Source organism: Solea senegalensis, linkage group LG15, assembly GCF_019176455.1.
Source record: "Solea senegalensis isolate Sse05_10M linkage group LG15, IFAPA_SoseM_1, whole genome shotgun sequence".
In the NCBI taxonomy this organism is placed as follows: Eukaryota; Metazoa; Chordata; class Actinopteri; order Pleuronectiformes; family Soleidae; genus Solea; species Solea senegalensis.
The window spans coordinates 8551616-8571862 of record NC_058035.1 but is presented as its reverse complement, the minus strand read 5'-3'; the positions used below and the strand labels follow the sequence as shown (position 1 = coordinate 8571862).

General features: G+C 40.2%; 1 protein-coding gene across 27 annotated transcripts in view; it reads right to left on the bottom strand.

Moving 5' to 3' along the window:
* The window catches only part of LOC122782306 (neurexin-1a), a 215725-nt gene that overhangs the window by 139358 nt on the left and 56120 nt on the right, over positions 1–20247 (bottom strand). For 20 of the 27 annotated variants that reach the window (XM_044046648.1, XM_044046618.1, XM_044046628.1 and 17 more), the window contains 2 exons: positions 3272–3573; positions 807–830 (listed from right to left, as the gene is read on the bottom strand). In XM_044046648.1, the coding sequence (XP_043902583.1) occupies positions 807–830; positions 3272–3573 (326 nt within the window). The other 7 variants (XM_044046625.1, XM_044046636.1, XM_044046641.1 and 4 more) reach the window with 2 other exon arrangements.

Here is a 20247-nt window from a genome sequence, read left to right as displayed (position 1 = left end):
TAGTATTTCCTATACTGCAACTTAAAAATACTTTAGCAGACACAAAAATGGTGTTAGTAGAATGTTATTCAGGTTAGTTTAACATTTGTTTTTTTCCATATTAGTATGTCCAGCAGTTCTACAAAAGAAACCAGAACATGCCACTAGGTTAGAGAGGGAGCACATGCCATGAAAAGCAGTCATTGTTCAGTAAAGGACAATGACAAAGGGTATTTAAACGAAAAATACCACGCATGCGTTTGTAATTTCTTTTTGTTCACAGGCACACAAAAAGAAAAAAAGTCCCAAATTCCAGATTGGGACACAGATTCACTATTTTGACATCACATTGTCAGGTGCATGCAAATCACACAAAAAAAAAACCACGAGAAGCAACAAAGACAAACACTGATCAACTGTCACAGTAGTGTCGACAAAATGGGCGGCGTGAGTGCGTAGTCAAAGTGCGTGCCATGCAAAGTGATTGGGGATACAACTGGCTGAGCCAAAGAGCATCAGGCCAGCCGGACAGAAGAGGGTCCTCATTATTAACCACAGCTTGATGCAAAAGGCTCGAAATGATGCTCCTAAAAAGGGTGGATCAAACAGAATTGGACAGGAAACAAGTTGAAATAAAGAGGGTGAAACCAATGAATGAACCGAGAAATTAAAAAAGGACTTGAAAAGTAAGCAGAAGAGTACCAACCGCAATTTCCCTTTTTTTGTAAATGACGTCTACAGTAAAAAAAGAAAGAAAAGAAACACACGGCAAACCCAAACTAAGAAACAATTAGAATGATATCTACCGAACAATGTAGTTTGTTTACCATAGCGTGTCCAATGCCTGAGTGCTTTGTGGAAAAGGGGGGAGAAAGGAAATTAAAAACTGTGAACAGAATAACGATTGTTACTCAAATAATATATGATGGTCAATACTGTTAGTACATTGTTAAACGGCAAAAACCATACTGGTTAGTAGAATGGTACATTCCATGAATGATGTTAGTTAGTTTCCAAAGCATGTTAGTAACATAGAGGTAAAAAGGGCAAAATAAGTTTAACAAGAAAGAAAGCAGACCAAGGAAATAACAAGAACGCTCCAAAAGAAGTATCAGAGCTCAACCAGCGACACCCTAAGCTCCTCATGGTGTTTTTGCACCATGTTATGAATGTGAACAGCAGACGAACCCCTAACCTCAGTCCTGACAAAAGTTCATGATTGACAGACATCAAATGGTTCGTAAGAAAGAATGCCTAAAGCACATCAGTTGACCCTTTTATAACAGTCCTACGTTTCAGACCATTTTAAAGCTTTATTTATTTATTTATTTTACTGGTATCGATATTTGCGTTCCTTTGTTCTTGGTTTTAGGGTTGAGACCAATCCAGTGAATCAGACTTCCCGGTGTTCATACAATACTGTACCTCCGTTTGGTCTTATTGATGAACTTTAGGATCACTTTACTGCAATGAAAGAAAGCAAAGGAGACCCTGACACAAAATGAGGAGGATGGTCATTTTCGATTCCCCCACAGTGCATGCATTCAATATCTATGGATATCTTTCACAATTTGAATGCAGTGAATGTTCAGCCTGGCTTGGTCCTCGGGTTTTGCCAATAATCAATTTGCTGATTATGCAAAAGAAGCAGCTTTGGTGGTGAAGTGGAGAAAAAACCTTTCCCACCAAATGAGCAGGAACAAATCTAGAGATGTCATTTTAACAATGTATTTGTCCATTTTAAACAGCGTACATTTAGTTTGATACCGTCAGATAAGTTCAAAACAGTCTAATGTAATCTGTGCACATGCGGGGCAAAAAAATCTTATATAAAGCTGATCATTTATATGCATCTTGACATCCTCTCATCATCAAAGCCTGCACTTGCTAAACTTAAGCCTATCCCTGACAATGCTTTGATCCCAGCTCTCTTCATCTGTTCTGTAAAACAACCGCCACCATGCACATGTTTTTGCTTTGGTTAGTTTGGTTGGCAGTGCTTAGCTAGCTTTGTTTTTTTTCCACTAAAGACCTAGAGATTATATCCTATAGGACCACATCATTGACATGACAATGTGGCAACATACGGCCTTGAGCACCAGAGGAAACCTCATGTCCTAATGTAAAAGATGACCTAACCACCAATAAGTCATAAAATGTGTACTTAGTGTTCATGGAAATGGTAAAAATGGTTGTATTACTGGGGTGGCAAACGTTAGCCAACTCCCAACAAAAGACAGGCTTGGTTATCACTGACAGTTGATGGGAACTGGTGTAATGTCCAGGGGTTCTCAGCCATTTGCTGAGAGGCAGCTACACTATGACCCATCAAGAATATTTTTGCTTTGTGTAAATGCATAGTAGTTAATCTGTTTGAAATGTAACGCTGCTTTGTTCTACACTGCTTTATTTATAGCCAGGACAAACTGTTGTTTCAGGTGGACGTGTTTGGACATGGCCAAAGGCTCCGCTTTACACCTTCCCTTCTGATTCCTCCGCTCTGGCTGAGTCAGACATAAACCAATGCTGTTGATACCATGTCTCGTCCCCCACTTAAGAGTGGTATTGCCAGGGGGGGATGGCGAAATCATTAGGGTGGCTGGAAGGGACCATCCTCTGATGCTGAGTAACGAAAGTGGCACAAGCTGTTAAATGGAATGGTGAGTCTAACTTGTAAGAAGGCTCATGCTGTCTGACCTGGTCAGACTGTCACAACATATTCTCTCAAGAGTTATTCATGTAGAAGTGTGTCCTCAAGGCAGTGGAGAGCACTCATTAGAGCCTATAGATCTGTTGCTGTTGTGGAGCTTTACAAACTGTATCTGTACAACTATAGTATATAACCAAGCTAGACTTATAAGACATATTATAAACTCTTCTAATATCGCTACATGTGCAGCAAAACTACATTTACCTGTGGTCAGAAATAAGAAAACTAAACCAACGCACACTGCACTAACATTTAAACCTAACTAAAAAACAGGGGAAATTGGAGATCCTTTGGTGTGCCTACATTGTATAAAAACACGTTAACTACAAATAAATGTAATACTCTGCTAAATGCTGTCTTAAAAGCACAATCTGTAACTTCATAGAGTTCTTGATTCATGTCTAGATGTTCCTGTTCATTTGCGATTGCGTTTTATCTCCACCAAAACCACGATGATCCGATTTGGCAATCCAATTACAATGTCTGGAAAAGGAAAATAATATATTGTATGATGGCAATGACTTAAAGTGGATTCGTTCCGATTGGTTTATCGAGTCTCAGCATCATCCTCTGTACTGTTACCTGACGTAGATTCCTTGTTACTTTGACATCATGCCAATCATTGTCATTAAATTTCCCATTGACTGGCTCCACAAGAGCTTCAAAGGCTCCAGACCCCAAATTAATGACGAGTGATACAGCCCCATTTTTCAGCGCCAGGTTGACGTAATCAGCTGATTTGCCCGTGTGCAGCATCAGTCCGTTCCTCTGTAGGGTTTTGAATGACAATGTGATTTCATCACTGCTGCTTTGTATTGGGTTCAAGGACAAGTCGTAGCAGAAGAACTCGGATCCTTTGAAGGTTGCGACGTACTCTTCTTTTCCTGCGGAGACACAGAAAGGGAAAAAAAAAAATGCTGCTTTATATAACTGAGGCCTTTTTGGTGTCTGTTGGAGAGCTGTGGGAAGGGAAATACAAATAGGCTATCAACATGTAGGAATTAATAATGAAAACAGAAACAAGAGAGAGATCCCAAGTAAATTATGGGAGGTACAAGATCAAACACTCTGAGGCCACTTTCAGACAGTGGGAATATGGTCTCCATATGATCCAGTGACCATCCTGTACCTACCTGAGCCAGAGAACATAGGTGAGTAGACAGCAGCGCTGCTTTCGGGTTTACCTTCTATACACATCAACTTTTAAGACATTTGTAGGGTAATTACACATAGAATAGTTGGTGCCTGCTACTTTTGGGCCTATCATACATAATACACTGAGCAAAGGACTGCTTTGCACATGCTGAATATGTATTCCTTTACTGATTCATTACACAAATGGATTACTGCAATGCTGTTCCTATTTTTCTTCAGTTTGCCGTTATAGTCGAGCACAAAGAGAGATGCACCCACAGTTTGTACGCTCTTATTATGCCGTCTGACAACAGAACTCGTCTCCGGCTGAGTTACGCGAGCATCATGTGCACATTTTAAAACAGAAATATCACATTGTCTGATCTGCTTACACAGTATTATTAAAAAAGTAGTTTCACATGTTTGAATATAATTATTTCAGTAAATAAAGATAATATGATATGAAAGTATATCCTCCATCAGGTACACGCTGCACATATTGCTCAGCTACAAAGACAAAATGCACACAGCCGGTATAAAACTGACCACTGAGCAATAAGTAACAAAGCCTCTCAGCTAACACAGACCACAGGCTACACAAACACTGACTGAGATCTATTTCACCTTCATACTGATAAAATGAACCACAGGAGTCAGCTATTAGTTTCATTACTTCTAAGACTGATGTGTTATATACTAGCATTGGCCTTCTTTGGAAAACCATAAGTAATGAGAACAGACTTAAATAACCTCTGTAGAGGATTTAATCCCAAGTATTAAACCCAGCTAATCAGTGACTGTGTGATGTAGAGGTAACATGTGCCGAAATTTGTATTTCTCACATCAAAGAACATCAATATCCCTTAACTTCTACAAATCGAATTGTGGAGGTGTAAAGGTTTATCAATAAATTCCCACTTATCTGTTTCTCTCATAAACATTGACCACCAGCATGTATCCCTTTTAGCAGCACTTGTTCAAGCAGAAAGCAGCTTCATAAGGAAAAAAAAAAACATTAAAAAACAATTCATTCAACATGTTTGTGGCTGTACTCGGGCACGTCTTGCCCTCTTCAGACACCAGTAGATATGACAAAGGACTTGACGAAGCACAAATAACCTTGACAAAAAAAACCTCACCACTGCCATTGTAATGTTTAAAACAAAGCAGCGCAGAGTGTCAGGGGGTGACGCATGTAAACAGTCATTAGAAAGCATTTAAAAGGACGTTTAGACAGATAACGAGCCATTAAAGCCACTAGCAGAAAATAAAGCATGAAAACACAAATGGACCGAAGCATTTCATTATCACAAATGGGGAGAGCAGCACATTAACACACATATATATATATATATATATATATATATATATATATATATATATGTATATATATGCTTGCCAAACGCACACGGTCACACACATAAACCCACTTTGAGTATAGCATCCAGGCATGGACACAACAATGCTACAAGTAAAAAGGGGCTGCTGTCCACAACAATTTGTCACCTTATTGATTCCCCCTTAAAGGCACTATAGTGCACCTCTGGGAAAACTACAGGGCTCTGTAATTGAAGTTGACTGGATTTCACCACGCTTTGGTCTTTCCCTCAATGTCTGAGCCCTCTATCAGTGAAAATAAGAGACCTCTCCCCTCTTCACAAAACCCAACCATCCCTGCTCCATGAGCTCAGTGGCCACATAACAAATTGAGCTAATACTCCAGGGTCATTCTCATCTTTCTCCCCACACATCCCGATGCCTGCACTTCACAGTTAATTCCCCTAACCAATGGACAAAGAATTGTGTGTGAACAGCAGGGGCGTTGTTGGGAATTTACAACACTTGGGGATCTGCCCAGAGGCAGTTTTAAGACCAGTGGCCTACATCAATTCATTAATTAATTCCCTGGCAGTCTGTTTCACTCTGATGTGCGCGTAACTGTATCCAGGTCTAAGTGAAGCGGGGCAATTTGAATGTCAGTCTGCATTTAGTGTTGGATTTGAAAATAAAAAGCAGTTAATAAAAGGTTATGTTTCTTCCATTTTAAACAGGGATGTGCATGGGAGGACAATAGACATATAACGTCTTCTAGCAAGTGTCACAGCAGTCAAATCAAGCACTGGATCATTTTTCTCGCACATTCTTTTTTCTGAGCCTTATTCTATATCAAGCAGCACTACAAGGCAAATGGATTCAATAACCATTCTTAGACTATACATAAATGTATCAGCTACTTTGCATCTCACAAATGCCTAGTCACCAGCATACAGCGGCCTGTAACAAGTAGAAATAGATAAAATAAGGGTTAGAACATTTGCATCCTCCTCTGAACAAGTCAAGTTCAGCATTCACTGGTCATATTCACAGAGAAAAGCATCCGTGCCACTTACTTAACATTGGATCTGACAGCAGCTTAGGGCTGAACAGTGAGCAAGTATAAAATAATATATCAAATAATTGCATGAAATCCTGCTTAAGCTATATAAGGCTCTGGCTTATATGCCACATATAATGTCATTTTGTTGCTCTCAAATCACATATGACAGTCCCTGGAAGTGCCCCCCCCCCCGACCAGAAAACAGACATCGGCATTACACATACAGTCAGCTGTGCCGTGAGGCATCATGTCGTGTAGATTAAGCACATGTCTTATTTTAATGGAACATGTCAAATAGTGATTACTAAATCAAGCACACATGGGCTTTGTGAGGAGCAAGTCAAATTGGTATATATACACTATTTGGCCACACCTGTTAAGTAAAGAATTCAGGCATTTCAATCAGGCTTTGGGCTCGGCCCCTTATGCATACTGAGGCATTTTGGACAATGCTATTTGTGGCAACAGTTTGACGAAGGTCCTTTTCTAATCCAACATGACTGTGCCTCAGTGCACAAAGCAAGGACTATAAAGACATGGTTTGACAAGTTTGGTGTGGAAGAACGTGACTGGCCCTCACAGAGCCCTGACCTCAACCCCATCAAGCACCTTTGGGATGAACTGGAATAGAGACAGTGAGCCAAGCCTTCTCGTCCAACATCAGTGCCTGACCTCATAAATTCTCCACAGAATGATTGAGCACGTATTTTAAATATAACATGGTTTCTTCTTCTTTTTTTTTTCCTTTTTTTTCCCACATTCATGGGATATAATAAGCACAACCAAAAGACAGTCGGATTTTCTCTCCTCAAATTTAGGCCAGTGCCGGTACAATATAAATAATTGTTAATCAATAGCATGTAATTGTCGCTGCCATTCAGGAGCCTCATTCTCTATTGCCACATTACATTTGTGGCTGTGGTGCAGAACAAACTGCCCACATTGATGGAAGTAATACAATTATTCGCCGCTCAAATCAAATTAGTGTCACAGAGTCAAAGAGGTATGCTGCTGCATGCAGATACCGTGAAAAAGTTCAGTATACTCCACTGCAAAAAAAAAAGAAGCAGAAATGTCTCCATCGTATAATTTAACTCTCCATTAATAGCAGCCTAGTGTGTAGAACCAAATCACTTATTTATTATGAAGCACCGAGGGGTTACAAGCGGGAGAGTGTCGTATGTACAACAATGCCAGCATGTGGCCGAGCGACAGGGAGGCTTCCTCATCAGTCACTTTCCTCTGACACTAATCTGGCATCTGTTACTCTATATGGCTGCTTTTTAAATTAGCCTGCACCCAGGGGAGCACACTGCTGTCAACACCAAATCATAACAAAACAGTCTGAAACTGACTTGGCAGGAAAAGAAGAAAGATTACCCATTAAATGAGTGACAGGACAAGCTTTGATTTTAATTGCCACTATTCTAATCTGTAACCCTTTTGACCTGAAGATGTAAGTAAGAAATGTGTTCAATAATAGATGTGGACAGTGAAACAACCTTGTTTCACATATACTAGTTTTGTTTTATTATTTACTTCATACATAAACACTGTATAATGTACATTAAACCATTTACGGTCATTAAAAACAAAGCTAGAATTGGGGGTTCTTGTGTTTCCCCCTCTCCATTGGTGCTGTCGTGTTCATGGCAGTCCCCAGCATGAACTGACTGGAGCACACGACTGTCGACATCACTGTTTCCCTGTCAGAGATATCCCACACAGAGACACACACCCCGCACCACCATGAAATACCTTCCTTCAACTCTCAGTAACAAGCCGAAGTAAAAAGAGAATGTGGTTTTGCCACAAGGTTTAGAAGACGCTCACAGATGAGGGAAGAGAAGGAACATGCACTTCCAAAGTACCACCTGTGGATTTTAAAGGACTAGCTGTGCTGTAAATAAAACTGGATACTAAAATAGATTCAGTCTGAGGACCAAAGCTGTTTAATGGTTTGTTGTAAGACTCGATGGTGACTGACAGTGGATTTAACTCGGTTTACTTGTTTGACAGGAAACCTATTAAAAATGATGCAGAAGTTAGTGCCTGCAGCCTATTAAAGTAATACGAAGTTAACATCACAAAGTGGCCTAGGCCTCTTACATTAGGACAGAGTTTGTCAAGTGCTGTATTCTCTGAGAACGCGTTTTAAGACACAATTATCACGCCGTTGCAAAAGACTTCTGCTAAGGTAGGCCTGCCCCAATTAAACGAGCGCTGAATTTCATATGAATGCTCACTGTTTGTTTTTATATCTGCAATAACAATTAAATCTGTGAGACGCTTTTTTTGTGGCTCATTGTAATTACAGAACGGCCATGGCAAGAGAGAGCGAGAGAGAGAGAGAGAGAGAGAGAGAGAGAGAGAGAGAGAGCCTAATTTAGCTCATTTTAACATATCCAGGCATTCAGCAGAAGATGACAGCAGGAGTGGATGTGTGAGCGGAGTTCTCTCAGAAACCACACTGTGCCGGCTCAACGTACAGTGTCATTTAGATTCGCGGTGTGACGGATTCCTTGCTGTGCTCAAAGAGAGTCTCCTTCCATAGTGTCAGTCTGCAAAGTCACATCATCCACAGTAAGCACATTCATAATTGGCGTTGCCATCCAAGCATCAATTAGACACTCACTGTATTAAAGCGTGCGGTTTGTATTCAGCAAACTGCTCGGTCTTTCAAATTGTGCATCTAATTGTGAACAGATTTGTAAACATACACACAGGTTAAGTGCTCGTCTTAACTCGATCACTGCCTGAACACGTCTCTTTAACTTCTTCTATTAATATCTCGGTTAACTTAAATTATATTGATTGATTGACTAATTGTTGAATTGATTCAGTGCCCATTATACCACATTTTGTCTGACTAACAGAGCATAACATTTTCAATTTACATTTGAATCAGCTTTTAATTCTATTTTACATTTGATTTTTAAGATGTCAACAGTTAACCAACGGAATAAAGTGGTGCATATTGGCATTCTTGTGGATTTCTAGGAGCATTTTTTTCGTCCGTTTTACATCAAATCTCTTCTGTATCTGGATGAAGCCGCATTTGATGCAACCATTTTGTATATGACACAAATACAAAAAGCCATGGCATATAAAAACAGAAGGAGAAGATGGACCCGCATTTCTAAACACACTGCAGTGGTGGCAACTACAGCTGCTGCTAACGATTACACTCATAATCGAGCAATCGTTTGGTCCATAAAATGTCAGAAGATGTAGAAAAATACTGATCAATGTTTGTCAAACCTGGAAATGATGACGTTCTCAAATGTCTTGTTTTTGTTTTAATGACGTATATGTTATATAGAGCAAAGAAACCAGAAAAAATTAACATTTAAGAAGCTAAAACGATCAGAAATCTTGAAAAAACGATAAATCAATTATCAAAATAGTTGACGATTCATTTAGTAATCGATTATTCGAGTAATTGTTTCAGCCCTAGTGGCAACACGCTCCAAACACTTTATGTCAACTGCTGACAGAATTCTTGCTCCTCCTCTCGTACAGGTAGCACAAGGGCAAACGTGAGAAAAGACTCCCCCTAGAGGATGGGTGTTAAAATGTTTTGTTGTTGTTTACAGAGCTCTGTACTGAAAACAGTAAATATTTAATTGATATATATGTGTATATGTATATACATATGTATATATACTGTATATTTTAAGGACAGTGATGTTTGCTTGCTATTGTGCTGTTAAATTTGACGGGGGGTTGTGTTTTTGTTTATTCAGATTCCCTCTTTTAAAAAACGTTGGCCAACACAACTGATACTGTGTTTGACCCTGAATTCACTGTCATAAATGCAAAGGTTGTTAATGCTGTTATTTTGCGCCGCAGGGTGTGTTTGGTCCTGTTAATTAGCTTTATATTCCACGGCTTTTACACAGTCACATTCAATTATTTCACATCAAATTATATATACATGGATGCCACCGCTGCCAACAGCAAGCATCACATATAGCACCCTGTTTAATAACAGGAAGACAGACTAGCATTACTTTGCCAACAAACCCATTCAAAAAGGAAAGCAGCGTAAAAAAAGGGCCTCATTAAACCTTCTCTTCATTGCTCACTGGTCCATGTTGTACACGCATTAATATGTAGAACACTACAGAGGACGCACATTGTATATTAACAGTCATCATAACAATCACAGCCATGACAAAGATCATGATTGTGACGAGGATAATGGTGTTTTTATGACTCTTGACATCATACTGGTGATATACTGGGGGACATATGTCAAAATAGCCCAATAAATGTCAAATGTGAAATAAAGACTCATATTAAGTTGCATTAGTATAATAGCATTACAACAAAATAGGATCCATGTTCTACTTGTTTCATAACAGGCACCTACTCTGTACTCTCTTAGTTGAATTATGCAAATTCATATTCATAAAGATGAACTGCGAGTGAAAATTCATCACAGAGTGGAGCAAAGTCAAAACTAAATATTATCTGGGCAGACTGTTCATTACAGAGAAGGGATCTGTGTTTACAGCAACTGCTGGCGTGAAGCTGGAGTGAAGGTCAAAGCAACATCCTGTTATTTATAGCCACTATCTTTATCAGCATCCCCCTCCATTAAAGTATGATACTGTGGCGCATTTAACATTTGAAAGGGAATATGACTTGAAGGGGAGCCAAACCAACCAAAAAAACTAAAACATTATAAAATGAAAAGAAAGAGAAATTCGACAGTCGCTGGTTGTTAAGGAAACCGGCTAATGAAATCTAACACATTTTATCAAAAACAAAGAGACAAGCTGTAATTTAAGCGTGCGCCGGCAATATCTCACACCGTCCGTGTCTGCTCACTCTAATTGGTAATGTCTCAATCAGGCGCACAGGAAACTTTTCCCTGGAATCAGCTGTCAGGGGAGCAAACAACAACCACATGCACAGCTGTGGCGAATGGCCTCAAACACAAAACACCTGTATACGTGTGTGCACGAAAACAAACACAACATATACACAACGGATGTAACGCAGACAACAGACAAGCACACCTAACCGTCTCTTTTCCCGTGAACATTTGACTCATACGTGGAGTGAAATGTACAACTTACAAAGGAAGATGTTACGTGTAGATTTACACGAGCCATTTATCCGCACGTCAAAGACAAATATTCATTTTATTCAAACTGACCACTCGGCAACTACACCTCATTTTTTTTTCCCAGTGATGCTCTGAAGACATGTAAAAAAAAAAAGAAAGAAAGGAAACATGAATATGTAGATGGAGCTGTGTCCTCATGAATCACAGACTCCCCACCACTGATTTTTGCACAAAAATAGAACAAAAGGTGACACATGGAAGTGTCTCGGCTTTAGATTCAGTATTGATGAGCAGGGAGAAAAGTGGAGAAGGCTTCTTGTTCAAAACTGCAGGAGATACTTGAGCTCAAATATATGTCTGAGATAAAAACTGGGAGACATTTATAGTTGGCAGCTGGGCCATTAAACTAGATCTTTTGGTGCACTCTCTCAACAACAAGAACATTTCTGTGGAGTGGATTTAACAAATAACTCCCCCCAAAAGCAGCATCCTGCACTTAATGGTGCTGACATAGAACAAGGTAGTCAATCTCTTCAAGATATATCGAAGCCTCTTTTTATCCAAAGCACAGAGTGAGGAATCGGTAAAAGTATCCGAGCCTCTCTCTAGTATTCAAACTTTACAACTGGTGAGACCAAACAAAGGGGCAACACAATTTAGCAGGGCACCTTAGTACGAGGAAAACAAGAAAAATGAAACTCACACAGACAGGAAAATATGAATGTAAATACCCATGCACCCAGGCAAATCACACCCTGAATGAACACACACACTAAAGAGCACACTTTCAGCTGCAAAGCTCTCATTTTCTCCCAGTCCATTACAAAATCACAGCAGCATTACAGCGACAAGAGGGCGCATTGGTCTGAATACTAATCTGCAAAGCCCAATCCATTTCTGCACAGTAAATAGAGAAGATAATAATGTAAGCCCTGAGGAGATGGGGTGGATCAATATCCTAATCAAAAGAAGAGCGTTTGGATTTTAATATATAGTTTCTACTTTGCTAAAAGATACATAGATAAATAAAGATTAATATTTTCGATATGTATTTGTATTTAAAGAGCAGCGGTGTCAAAGTCATTTTTCTCCTATAGGATATGTAATGAACCTATCAGCAAAGATCTATAATACCAGACTGATAATGTGATTTGTGATCAAAGGCAATGAAGTGCAGAAACAGGTGCATCGTAACATCTGATCGCAGTGTTCTGTCTGAATGGGCCATATTTGAAATGTGTTAGCAGCAATAAATCTTCGCCATATGCATCTCAACAAGCTGCTCAGTTCGGATGTAACCTTGTCAAGGTTGCCGGCAAAGATCTAAAGTGCACGCGGCGAGTGAGCGGTAGAGGTTACAGTCCACTTTTGATTACTGGAGCAGGGAAAGCAGTGTCTGACTGTAAAGGGCTGGCATTTGGCAGATGTGTAATTTGGGTCGTATACATGGAGTCGTGCGTTTCTCAGACAAGAGTAAAGTCAAGAGGTGCTGAGGCATGTCATTGCACAGAAATAATTCATGTGCTAATTACATCGCCAGTGTGTCTCCGGATGATTTCTGTGCAGAGCTGCTCTCGTCTCCCGGCTCTCAGCCCCGACATCCACTCTGTCTGACACAGCATGAATCCTTGATAGCGAGGCGTTGCTCAGACACATCACCCAAAAAAACACAAAAAACTGTTCTTTTATCTGTATCGTTGGCGCTCTTTCCGCATAGCTCAGACACGGCCCGCAGCAAATAAAATAGTAGGTATGTCCAAAATCTTCAGTGTGGACTTTTAAATGCACGACAAAGGGATTATATTGTCAGCCTTTTGATTTGTTTCCAACAAAAACTCTATTCCTATTGCAAGTTGTGTTTTTCTTGATGTGTACATTTTCTGCTATGAGAATGTAAGGAAAAAAACCCAATACGACTTCATTCTGTCATGCAAATAAAAGTAAGAGAGCAGTTTCCAACAGTTGTATTGTCAGTATTGTCTGCACTTAGACCTCAATAAAAGTACAATTGCTTCATCAGCTGTGGAGGAAATGCTTACTGGGGGTGTATTTTATGAGCTGCCAAAATAATGAATCCACATAATTTGGAAATCAATCACCATGTGGGCCTTTTGCTGTGACCTTTATGTCTCGCAAGACGAGTGCATGAACCAGTATCTGAATGTAAGGGAAGAATTTAACAGGCAAACCCCAAAAAATTATTCATATCTGCCTTTTAGCAACCACTGAATCTTGCATGAATAAAGGTATTAAATTATGTAACGGCCTATAGTTGTGGAAATTGATTTCATTCTAACCTGTTATCTGCACTTAGTCTTTTGGACATTTATTACAGTTCTGGGGATGAAATGTAATCAATAAAGACACTGGAAAACAACTTCCCCACAATACGTGGTCAAGTGGCACACAAATGAACTTTTGCACTTCTTGTTCCGAAGTCAAGACAGTGAGATCAGATTGTTCTTTCATGCCTTACATACTCTGACACTGGCAAAGTGGCCTGTCTTTCAAGACCAGGTCTTTCAGGTGCAGTGAGGTGAACTTAAGTTAAATGTATCCTGAATCTAAACCAAATCTTCCCACCACTGTGTTTTTTTCTTTAATGGAAAACAGAACTTGGTCTTTTGAACAAATTTCTTCTTTTTCAAAATAGTGTTTTGCCGTTGAATTCGGCCACTCAACAGATTTGTCAATAGCCCACAAGTGTTTACAACACGGCACTGCTGCATGTTGAGCATCATCACACCGTGTTTTTAAAAATGTGCTCCAATGAACTGTACAGAAGTGTAAAATGTGACACAGCTCCAGCATCACCTCCATTGAGCTGCACACGATCACAGCACCACATTGGATTTGTGTAGATCGCTGGGTTAAGGACTGCACTTCACACATTGTTATTTTTTGTTTGAGATTGCTCTAATTTAATAACCAATGCATTCACACACAGTAGATGATAACACAGCAGATGTCCAGTCATTTACTTTCCTGTTGAAGTTGCCCAACACATATCATTGAAGCTATGAGACTTTCCTCAAAAAAATACTTTATATATTTAACATTTGAAGTGTCTTTTGTACTGCATTGAGCCTTATTTCTGCAACACGTTCCTTTTTGTGTCTCACACAAAGTCCTCCAGCTTCGAGTAGAATACACAATCTTTAGCAGTGGAGGACCAGCGTCACATGTGTTTGTACTGAGCCACAGCAATGGAGATGAAAGACAAATAAAACTTAGCACTAGAAAAAGAAGCATAAGAACTGTCACCACGGCACTTCTAAAATTAAACCACCTCACTAAAGTTGTGCGAGAAACGGGCTGTGCGCTGAACAGGTGATAGGGAAACATGGTCCTGATTTTACAGCGCTGCTCCAAAACAAATAGCACTCTTGAGGATTTAATGACATCCAGTCTAGTAAGAGCACAAATAAAAACTGCATATAGACTAATTAAATGACCCTGTACTGGAATGCAAAGAAATACACTTTTGCGCAATTGTTAACCTATTCCTCAGTTTTGCAGTCTGCCTCATCAGATCAGCCCTCATCTCTTTAATTACATTGATGCCGCTGTGCTCACTCAGGTTTGTTCACAGAGGGATGGCTTGCAGGGTCAGCCCTTCTTCCCCTTCCATCACCTTAGCGATTCCAAGTGGCAGAACCCAACCTCCTACCTTTATTATAGTCTGCGTGCAAAGATGCTGACCCATGGAGAGAAAATCACTCACTTTGGGGTGTAACCGTTTCAGCGGCACAATGGCCCCGCTGACACTACACCAAGGTCATTTCATAATGGGTTGTCCTGCTGCCACTCTGCTGTCAACAGGCGTGAGTGATGAGGGAGAGTGTAGCCACTTACAGTGACAGGAGTCAAGGCAATGGGAGCTTGATAAAGATCGGCCTCTATCGCGGGTGAAAATGAGAATAAAAATGGGATACAAAAAAAGATGATCATGCATTTTGCAGGATAGCCCTCCCCTCCCCAAAAGTAGTGACAGGTCTCCGTCGGCATAGCCGTTCTGTTTTGCACTTTGCTCGGAGCTGCAGCTGCCACGATATTACAGGAGTAAATGCCTGTGATTGGTAAGCAAAGTCAATGAAACTGCAGCAATATCCTGAAAAGTATTGGATGTGTTACAGCTCTTTTCTGTGGTAACTGTCAGTCTTGTTTGTCCTATGAAATATGGGTTTATATGCTTCAGAAAAATTCACAGACAAAGAAATCTCTATATGCAGGCAGAGGTGATCCACGCCCACCAGAGGAATCTAAGTATTTTATTATAACTGATATTCCAATTTAAACGGTTATTTTTCTATTAGCTTTAAATGAGTCTTATGCCGGAACATGGTCATATTCTTCTTGTCAATGTGCCTTGCAACATCCTAAAATTCTATTTTATACATTATTACTTGCTCTGGCTGTGAGTTTAGAAACATAAAACAGAACAGGTAGGCAAACCAGATTCAACCCTAGAAATGCAGATCTGAGTGTTATTTCCACTGTATTGCATCGCCATAGCTTTTAGACAAAATGTGTGTTAATTAAGTTCCAACCACAGTTACAAAGCAAAAACGAAGGACATATTATATTGACTTGTCAAATCAAAGAAAACCTCTTTACTGCTTATGTAATGAAAATATGTTAAATCCATTCATGGCAACACTTCAATTCAGCAAAGCCTCCACTAAGGTTTAAGTCAGGGTATCTATAGATGTACCCTACTCCTATCAGAATATGTCATTTTAGTTACTGGTGTCATGCCAGTAGCTGAGTAATTTATATTAAATGTGTAACCATTATAAATTAATAGTTTATGTATGAGAAGGTAGGGGGTTGTTATTCTTTAGTTGATCCAAAACAAATATTGTTACTTGCTGTAAGTCGCAGGATTACTTCCAGTCTATATGTGTACTTTCTGTTTACTTGTCTGCCTTGTACTAATACAGCGTTATCCTGGAACAGACTCTGGATTTAATGGGATTTTCTTGTCTCTGCAGTTTACAGACAAAGAGATGATTCAGTTCATCCACAGCCTAATTCAATTTCATTCCATCTGGTGTAACACATAAATACACAAAAGCAAATATATTACAGTATGCAAAATGCACATCTTACTATTTCACAAAAAGAGAAACAAAAATCTGCACATTTCTGTCTCCACGCCTCTCATGAGAGGCAGACTCTTTCTATTTCTGCAGGAAAATCCTTTAAATGTTTAATCAAATTACAGAATGGGGTTGGGTTTTTTTCTGTTCCTCTAAAGTGTGCTCCAGAGACTGGTGAAAAATGGTCCTGCCGTGCGCTTCTTTAATAAATACATAGATGACTAACAGAGACAAGGGGCGATGTCGAGTGTTATTCATATTTGTCCCGTTTTAAACTGTTACTTCCTTACTCTACATAAAACGCGATCACTGTGGGCCACATGTATAATAGCGAGGATGCCGTTTAGTACACTTATCCCGCTATTCTCACCAAAGAATAGAAGTGCAAAAGAATATTATTGATGTATAATTCAGGCTGCTTAAATGGTTTGGGGGATAATAACAAACCTACAGATAAGTCAGCTGTCTGGCCAAATCTGAGAAGAGCGCAGCACAATGGAAGGATCATGTTTTGTGTGTTACTTTTGTGAGGAGTCCTTCACTAGTATTCTCTATCAGGGCCATAGCCCAGGGTGAATGAGCCTTTTACCTTTCTGCTGCATCTAACCACCTGCCATGACAATCACGTCTGTTTCCTCCATATGCCTCAATGTTCTGCCAAAGCTCTCCGGTCTGTTCCGCCACGATCAAATTTCATTATGGGATGGCTGCGAGCACTTGGCGCTGCTCATTAACGTAATCAGCGTGGCACGTCACCTTAACACAGGGGATGCAGGAGGTTGAACACCCGCAGCAAAGTAAATCAGTTAGCAACTTGTGTGTACAACTTTTCTACAGTAAAATATGGGGCGATAGCAAACAATTGTGTCTAAAATACACACAAAGAAGGGACCGAGCAATGTGTGAAGATTGCATGTTCTCTACGTGCGTGTTTGTGTGCGTGTGTGTGTGGGTTTTTGCCTTTGTCTACATTTTAAAGAAATGTAGGCTGGTGTGAGTTTCACTGGAGACTCTAAATTGAAGGTGTGAATGTTTGTTTATCTCTGCATGTTGGCTATGATAGGTGATTTTCCAGGATGTCAACTGGGATTGGTGCCTGCTTCCTCCGTGACCACCAGAGGGTGAGAGGTAGAGAATGAATGAATAACTTATTTTGTGGGAATGGAAAATATCTAAAAGATGTCGCTCAAAACAAAAATAAAAATTGTTTCTCATGGTTAATTTAATTTTTTAAAAAAACATTCATGCTCTAAACAAAAAAAAGGCAAACTCACAGGCAATAAAATGCACCTTTTGATTAAGTCAAAGTTGCTGCAGCCTTGGTCTTAAGTGACAATGGTGGTAAAAATATACCTAAAATGTTACATTTTTCTGCATATTGATAAACATTAAATCTCAGATACTTATTTCATCATCACCCTGTGACAATCTGAATTCCACATGTTTCGATCCGCATGTTGTGCATGAATTACTGATGGCTTTTTTTTTAATAACAATCCTTATCTGCCATGGTGGGTTTGGAGCTAAACAGCTAATCTTGGCACAGTATGTGAGCTATGCTAATACACCATATGTTTACTAAGACAGAGCCGATTGACTAAAAGATAAGACATCCTCAACTATTATACTGTAGATGAGCCAGTGTTGTGCTGCCATGAGGCAGTGGCAGTCATCCACTAACATGGTCAGTGTATAGCCAGATGGAGCCGGGCCACAGGGATCAAATAGAGAGTTTTCCTGCCAAATAACACCCACCTCCCTCTGACATTTTGCTGTTGCACCGTTCTGTATCTCCGCACTGCCCTTGAAGACAAACTTAGTTAAGTTTGCACAAGTAGCCTATAACCATCTCTTGGCTCAGAGGTGTTTCTGAGCACCAAAACACTAGCAGCTTAACCCCCTGCCTGTCGTTTGCATTGTTTACTCACAATCGCAACCAACCCCTTTGTGCTCCCATGCGAGAAGGCCAATCTGTAGCCTGTGTTTTAAAGAAGAGTTTAGCCTCACTACACTTCAACATGATGTTCACTCGGCCATACTACTGCCGTGCACCCGAGAACCATCACAGTGCATTAATCCCTGGATGCTGCCTGGCACTGTCTCACTGGTCTGCAAATCCCGGAGTGTTTGTAGTCTAAAGGGTCTGTGGACTGGCAGAGGGGGAAGCAGGTTGAGGTTTAATCATACTAAGAAAGAAAAGCAGACAAGAAGAGGGACAACAAAGACCATTATACTTAGCATGAAGACAAATATGTTGTTTTGTCCATCTGACTGAATGGTTTACTAGTTACAGTACGTGAGTGATGCATGTTGAAGTATATCGACCGCTTCCCAATAAACCGTTGTCAGAGATGGATGAGATACAGGGGCAGCCAATCAATGCATCAAGTTATTTACTACTTTCAACTGTCAGTAAACCCCTGCATAGCCTAGAAGGCAGATTAGCTGTGTTGCATTCTTACCACATTTCAGTGGGGGAGAATACAGAAACAAGCACAAAGTGCAAGCTTCACCTCTGATTTGTGTGCAATATTTTTACATCTAACATCTCTGTCATCTGTGCAGGGTTTGGCCTGGCTTCCAGGGCCTGTGCTGCACCAAGGCCAGTGATGGATTAGAAGGTGTTTGGATGTGGCATGGCTTCTGTTCATTACCAGGGATTCACTACAGGCACCCGTGGTCTGGCGTTGCTTGTGAAAACAGTACAGATGGACATAGAAAATGTAAATACAGCGATGACATAATTTGGTTCTGCTTTTAGTTTTGAGTTTTTGTTCACCTGGGAGAGCTCAAAACAAATCAAACCATATTCACATTGCAAAAAGGCCCTTGATCCACTGTTATTATAAAAAAAATATCCTCAATGCTTTTACCTTACCTTGAAAAATGTTGAAAAACCAGTCCTGCATGAGGACGTGACACTACAAAACCTAATACTCTCTTTTACCTCTTCTGCCAGACAGCATCTGTATCTCCTCACTTTACTGTGAATACTTATATGGTCTGATAGCAAATGCCAACAGAATACATTTCCAGGGCAAAACTGAAAACTGTGTTCCTGCTTCTCATAGACAGAGACAAACCGTTTAAGTGTTGATGACTGTCTCTCCCTAGGAACCTCAGGCAAACAGCAGTAGCAGTAATCACAGGGGGGCATGATGGGTTGGCACTCAGGCATGATGAAGGGCATGACTTCACTTCCAAATGACCCACACCAGCAGCTATCAGTGCTGCACCGTTAGAGAGGCAATCCACACTGATGTCTGCCCTCATTTACTACAATGCTTACAGAGATTAAAATAGCCAAGCAGCTTCAACAAATTTAGATAGCCAAGGGATGCATACTAGAGGCAATAAGTCACTCGCTGAAGCTCTACTCTCATTGTTGCCACTTTGCAGATCCTTTTTTTTTGGGGAATCCAAGACTGTCCCTCTTCTGTGACCCCAGGGCAGCAGTCTGTCACGCAGGACTGACACCTAACCGATGTCTAATGGCTCTTAAGCCATAAATATAGCGCCAGAGTTGACAGCCTAGATCTACAGTTCCCCATTATCTTGATTCATTCCACTGCAAAAGGAGGGAGTTTGCAATGTATTGTGGCCAACTATAAAGGACAATTTGGAGGGATTCACAGACATGCCCTACTGAATTGCAAACCGGCTGAAGCCCTTTCCTCTCTAATTAACATTTACAGGGCAGCTTAAATAGTCTCTTAAGATAGAGTACCAGGAGTGGCTCTCAGACAGATAGTAAAGTTTTAAAAAGAAATGGCTTTTAAAAGACACCCAGATAATTCAAAATGCATTTCAGCACTTATGGAAGATTCATATTGCGTCTCTTACCATAAATCTAATAGTCCTGCCTTCT